A 6,501-nucleotide genomic window follows, 5' to 3' on the forward strand; every position below is an offset into this window, starting at 1 on the left:
GGGATTTACTAAAATCCGGCTATAGATGCTCTTACCCCAACCAACGAAGAAGACACGCACCAATCCCAACTGCAAGGTCATCTCATCAAAACAACAAAATATCCCAACTCAAAGTGCCGTGACATACTGTGTTTCATCTTTTGACTTCGTTCAGAATATGTGGAGCAAAATCAAAAGGCAAGATTAAAGTCTTTATTGGCCTGATGATCAGATCAGGAATTAATAGTAAACGTTACGTCGATGCCCAGAACTCCGGACTGTGACGGCATTTTAACTGAACCAATAACAAACACAAAGGTACATCCATCACGTAATCCAGCCGCGCACCGTGCAGGCGGCCGGCCGGGGCGCGTCGAGCCAATGAGCCGCCGCACAACACCCCGACGGACGCCGGCAACGGGTGTTCAATTAGAACTCAAATTTAATCAGAAGGCCGGCAGCTGGACCCTGTCTTTGCAGTTGCCCTGCATCGGCAGCGGACAGTCGATGAGGTTCTTCCCGGCGCGGTCGATGCACTGGTACACCTGGAACAGCTGCGTCTCGCCGGCGACGCCCCGGTTGCACTCCAGGTTCGCCGTGAACCCGGTCCCCTCCTTGATGGCGTCCCTGATGCTGCTGAGGAAGTAGGTCTCGCTGTCCGACGGCACGATCCCGGCGTCGGCGAGGATGCCGGTGAGGTTGTGGCGGGCCTTGAAGCCGAGCGCCGTCTTGAAGTAGCCGTGCTGGTCCAGGTTGGAGCAGGTGCCGTGCTTCTCCCACTCGTGGGTCCAGAACTCGATGCTCTTCCCGCTCTTGCACGCCAGCGTCGGCCAGTTGGCGTCCAGCTCCGTCACCAGGTCCTTGATCTCCCAGAGCTTGAGGGGCTCGCTGTTGCAGTTCTCCGGCCAGCACTTCTTCTTGCGCTTGGTCACCATCTCCAGGGCGCCGTCGAGCTCGCCGCGGGTCTTGCACTTGGCGTAGTTGGGCCACAGCCCGTGGATGCCGAAGTCCGTCGCCGGCTTGCCGGTGTCCGGGAAGCAGCACCCCTTCTTCGTGTCACAGAAGGACCCTGGCCACTAGAAAGTACGTACGTCCGAAAAACAAGATGCCGATCGTTAGACTCGCCGCTTTTCTGGGAGGAATCAGGTAACCCTAACTTTGCAATCTGTACAAGAATAGATCTACAGATCGTAAAATCATCATCGATTTGGTAGTAGTGTTACTCACTTGCTGAACAAGGTAGAAGAAATCGAATTCCTCGGCGGAGGAGACGGCGACGAGAGAAAGCAGGAGCAGGGCTGACAGCACAACGAGCTTCATCTTCGCATATTAACTTTGAGATGTGTAGCCGCAGCTATCGCGTAGCTACTTATAGCACGACGACGTTATGTAACAACTTCATGAAACACGCGACAAGATTATACAATCGTATTATATATTGGTATACTAATAGTAAGATGAGATATTCGGACGGAATACGCATCGATCGGTTGGAATATGCCGTCGGTTGATCGGGCTCAGTTTCGAGGAAACAACGTGCAAGCAAGCAACATGGCGTAGATGCCATAGGAGTCCAGGTAGGAGAGACAAGTGTAGATAGATTCCTGATCCTGATCCAATCGTTCAGATGAAGAGGAAAAAAACAACAGACTTCTTTTTCGGAGGAATTGTTGGAAATTTGTTATGATTGAAAAATGAAAATCGTCGGAAATTTCATCGTAGTGGTTTTTTTTTTTAGCATCAGTACAGACACAAGCGCTCATATACACGCGCATACACTCATCCCTATGAACACACACACGCACACCCTACCTCTATGAGTACCCCTATGAGCACCTCCGAGAGACTGAGCCGGCATATCATCTTGAGATTTACGAAGTCACCCTAGGCGCCTCGTCGTCGACGGGAACGTCTCCTCCCACTGAAAGCGCATCGCCGGAAATCCTGAAATAAATTCAGGAATAATGCGAGCACCAGGATTTGAACCCTGATGGGTTGGGAATACCACTGTCCACCTAACCAACTCAACCATGCGTTGATTCGCAATTTCATCGTAGTGGTTGATGGGTCGCTTCCGTCCCCACGCAAGGCAGCTGGTGCAAGGAGTAATGAACCTGAGCTAATAATAATGCTGTCGATTATGGCTTTTTAGGTGCAACTGACATTATTAGATGGAAAGAAAGAAATTATCAATGTGAGTCAGGAGGACGAGGTTTCAATGGAGCAGTGCGCATTTTTTTTATGTTCGTTTTTCTTTCTTTCTAATATATGCTTTATGTGTGAAATAGGTCGGGGAAGACCAATTATTGGCGTGCACTTAGTTCCAACCAAGGACTTTTTTGAATGTTTAAGGTCAAACAGCGCGTGGGGCAGGTGGGACAAGAGCTGGCCGGATCAACTGCAGCTTCTGAATTTCAATGCATCGGTGATGCCGCACTGAAAGTTACAGCAAGAGTAAGACCAACACCAGTGCACGATCCCAAACGGACATCCGTTTTAGCCTGTTTTCGTCCATTTGGGGTGGGAATGGGGCGGCCCATGTCAGGTTGGGTCCTTTGGATTGTCGTTGCCCAACGCGCCGCCGCGCCCTAAATCATGTTCGGGATGGACGTGATTAAAAAAACACAAAAAAACTAAAATAAAATACGGAAAAATATAAAATAAATGCAAACATAAAAACATAAACATAATTTGGGGTTACGGCCACAAAACGGCCCAAGTTTCACGGTCCATAGCCATAATTAACATAAAAAACAAAAGAAACGCCGCCCACACGCTCCTGCCGTGCCCGTCGATGTTGTGGCCGTTGCCGTCTTCTCAGTGGCCGCCATTGTCTTCGTCATCGCCGACGAGGTCGATGTAGGCCGGCGACGTCCAGAGATGGGACGATGGTGCCTAGTACACGGGGCCAGCCTCACGGTCGTGCTTCTCCTTGCGGCCGATGTTCCAGAACCCATGGCTGCGAGGCGGCCGGCCAGCGAGATCGAGGACGGGGCGAGGGAGAGCAAGGCTAGGGTTTGGGCCGTGTCGGGTTTCGAGGAGGCAGCATGGGATGGAGTGGGGAGTGTGGATAGCTACCGGTCCACGGCTTCCCATTTAAGAAGGACGGCGACCGTTCGCTGGGCGGATGACAGGTGGGACCAACCACGCGTGCACATTAATGTCGAGCGGTGGGAGGTAGGTGGCCGCCTTTCACGCGGCCCCCGACGCAGACAAGCGAGGCGTCCATTTGTTGTCCGCCGCGACCCAAACCCCGCGCATGTTTGCGCTCGAAATGGGTCGGCCCGGACACAAAACGGACCAGATGGGTTCAGGCCGTCGGGCGCTGGGCCGTCTTGTTTGTCTGTTTTGCCTCAAACGAACGGGACTGGACCGGATGGAGTCGCGTGCTGGAGTTGGCCTAACATATCGGGGAGTTGAAGAAGCATGGTCGGTCACATTCTTACTTGCAATTTTTGGCAATTATTGTAGATGTGGCTAGGAAGATTGGTACAAGGTGGGAACCAAAGGAGGTTACCATTGTGCAAATCATGTAGTATACTCTACTTAAGAGATGTTTCAACTCGGTCGCTCTCTGAACTTTGCAAACCATCTGGCTCGAGAGCGGCAGAGCTAACCGAGAAGGTAAAGGATCAACGCAGGGAATGGAAGACGGTGGTAGTGGTAGTCCAGCAAGAATTATCTCATGGTGGTTTCTCTCGGTGAGTGGTGTGGCGCAACCGCGGTAAGCGCTTGTAATCCTTATTTTCATTGAATAAACATCTCTATCTTAATATATAAATACTGATCAATCTGTATGTGGTGAGAATCCTCAGAAAGAGCCCGCTGCAGATTCTTGGAAAAAAAAAACATATTTGGGATGTCTGCGCTGAAAATGGTTAGTCCAGCTACGTTCATAAGAGCTTGTAACGATGTGGAAGCAATCAAGTCAAGATGGCCGAGTTGGTCTAAGGCGCCAGTTTCAGGTACTGGTCCGAAAGGGCGTGGGTTCAAATCCCACTCTTGACATTTTTTAGTTTTTGTTTTCGTGAACCCTCTCTTCAGTTAAAAATAATAATACCTCTCTCACACGATTCTTGCTTTCGTGAACTGCCATTTGCCTCGGAGGAGTTTCTTCTTGCTTGTTTTATGCGAGGAGTTCAGGTGGCAACCGATTCACTCTTCAGGCAAGGCAAACAATTTCAACTCCTTCAGCTCCCTTCTCCATGGCCGGAGAGTCCAGCCGGCCCTGAACTGTGTCCCGTCTACAGCATAGTGAAGTACAAACGCGTCAATGAGCAATTCTTGAACTGTGTCCCGTCTACAGCATAGTGAAGTACAAACGCGTCAATGAGCAATTCTCAGAGGCAAAGGAAATGATGTAGTCTCGACATAGCGTACGTTGTACAGCAACATCCATCTGTGGGCCTAACTGACCGCACGAGAAAATAGTCTGAACTCGCTGCAGAAAACCTTTCGTGGTGCCTCCTCAGTGCAGTTTCAGGCTTCCGGGTCAGAGCGTCTGTGCAGTACCGTGAAGCCAACTAACTCCAGAAACAGCACGCACTAGAACCTGAGTTCCGGTTCAGAGCATCTGCGCACCGTGAAGTGAAGCCAACCATCTCAGCTCAGAATACCCGACGCATCAAAAAATAGCCTCATGCATAGGATCGAGGGATAAGGGCATGTACAATGATGTTATCTTAGTAGTGCCACGGTAGGATAAAAGATGAGGTGAAGGAGAGAGAACTCATAAAAAAGACTTGTCTTCTCTTATTTAAAAAAAACAAGAGATGATCTCTTAACACAATATGTCTCACCACGTTTTTAGGAATAGCTAGTTATTGAAGATAAGATTAAGAAATAACCCATTATAGACATTTTTTTTTGTCATCTCTAAATTACATGTAAAACTTAAGATAAAACTATCTTATCAATCATTGTACATGTCCTAAGGTCACTCTTCAGCGTGCAAGATCGATGGACAAATATCGTGCGTGACATGAGGTCCCAAAGAAAGGCCATGGCCTCCCGCCTCCCTATTCGTGCTTTTATCTTGGGAAGTTTGAGACGGGAGAAACGCAATTGTTTTTCAGGGACGTACTTATCGACCATATGGCACATCATGGCCGCAAGAGTGATCTCATCCACTCATCCAGCTTGGTCGCGTACTTTTTTTTTGCTTTATTCAAACGAAGATTCCTCGGACAGTCAGCGAGAAGGCTGGTCATGAGAAAGCTTGGGGTTTCATCGAGCCAGCTTTCCGTTACATGCAGTGTGCAGGCATGCCTCGCACACAGATGAGCCGGAACATTAGCTGACCGATTTACATGTTGAATTACAAAAAAGGAAAAGACATGAGCTAGCTCTCCAATTTCAGCTAAAATAGGAGCCACAACAGATCTCGAGTTGTGGCTAGTATTCCAGAGGTTGACCATCTACAGGCAGTCCACCTCCATTATTACATGCGTGAATCCTTTAAGATTTGCAAAAAGAACACCATCACGTAGGTCGCGTACTTCCTTGCTTAAAGAAGCTACAATGGAGCAAGAATACTTTGCTATGCCCCTTGCACTTATGTTTCTTTACGTATGGAGTACCATTTTAACTGACTCTATTCCATCTATCACCAAAAAATACAACACCAGAATGTTGTGAAGCTTTTGCATTACCTTCATTTTCATTCTTCGCCCTTGTTTTAATTTTGAACTTCCTGTTGGGTTATACTCCCTCCGTTCCTAAATATTTGTCTTTTTAGGGATTTCAAATGACTACCACATACGGATGTATGTAGACATATTTTAGAGTGTAGATTCATTCATTTTGCTTCGTATGTAGTCATTTGTTGAAATCACTAGAAAGACAAGTATTTAGGAACGGAGGGAGTAGTTAGGAATGAAAACAAAGCGGAAACGAACAAAACAAGGTGCTACCACATTTGCTTTCATATTTTTACGAAACCGAAAACGAATACAGAAACTCCAAAAATTAATACAAAAATAGGTACTATCGGAATCAAAACATATAGCGAATATGGCGCGAACACGAAAACTGAAGCGGGTGTTGACTGAAACTTAAAAAAAACCTTGAACCATAGAGGAAAACACAAGCAAACCAACAAACTTAATCCTATAAAATAACCACCATAATATTGTTAACAACGTAACCACAAAATATTATGGTGGTTATTTTATAGGATATACATTTGTGCATAGTTTTTCAACTTTGGCAATACAAAACATATTTTCCGTAATCATAAGGACAAGCTCCCCATATAGTAAATCACCATAGTGTATTGGGTCATCTGCTTACAAATACAACATATTTTAACATCACAAAATAATTTGTGAAGGGAAATTTGAGGCTTGACTCCCATTGTGGAGTGCTCCTCCCAGCGCCTTAAGCGCTAGGGAGTCTAGCCAGTGCTCACGCACCACCAGTGGCGGAGATTGGAGCAAATCAAAGGCGGGGCCAAAAAGGCTAGGGAGATTAGAGCGGCTAGAAGATTAGCAGGGAGTTTAGCATTAGGGCAAGCTTATCCTT

At 47.4% G+C, this 6,501-nt stretch overlaps 1 protein-coding gene and 1 non-coding gene across 2 annotated transcripts; one reads left to right on the forward strand and one right to left on the reverse strand.

Annotated features, from left to right (window-relative positions):
- Positions 1 to 124: 124 nt before the first annotated feature.
- LOC119362883 (ribonuclease 1-like) lies at positions 125 to 1,345 on the reverse strand. The gene is made up of 2 exons (XM_037628154.1): positions 1,207 to 1,345; positions 125 to 1,055 (listed from the first exon to the last, which is right to left on the reverse strand). The coding sequence occupies exons 1-2, from the start codon at positions 1,297 to 1,299 to the stop codon at positions 426 to 428; spliced, it is 723 nt and encodes a 240-aa protein (XP_037484051.1). The 5' UTR covers positions 1,300 to 1,345; the 3' UTR covers positions 125 to 425.
- A 2,561-nt stretch (positions 1,346 to 3,906) lies between these two features.
- Positions 3,907 to 3,987, forward strand: TRNAL-CAG. Its single transcript has one exon. It is a non-coding gene; the product is annotated as a tRNA-Leu (tRNA).
- Positions 3,988 to 6,501: the final 2,514 nt, after the last annotated feature.

This window comes from Triticum dicoccoides, chromosome 2B (assembly GCF_002162155.2).
Source record: "Triticum dicoccoides isolate Atlit2015 ecotype Zavitan chromosome 2B, WEW_v2.0, whole genome shotgun sequence".
NCBI classification, from domain to species: domain Eukaryota; kingdom Viridiplantae; phylum Streptophyta; class Magnoliopsida; order Poales; family Poaceae; genus Triticum; species Triticum dicoccoides.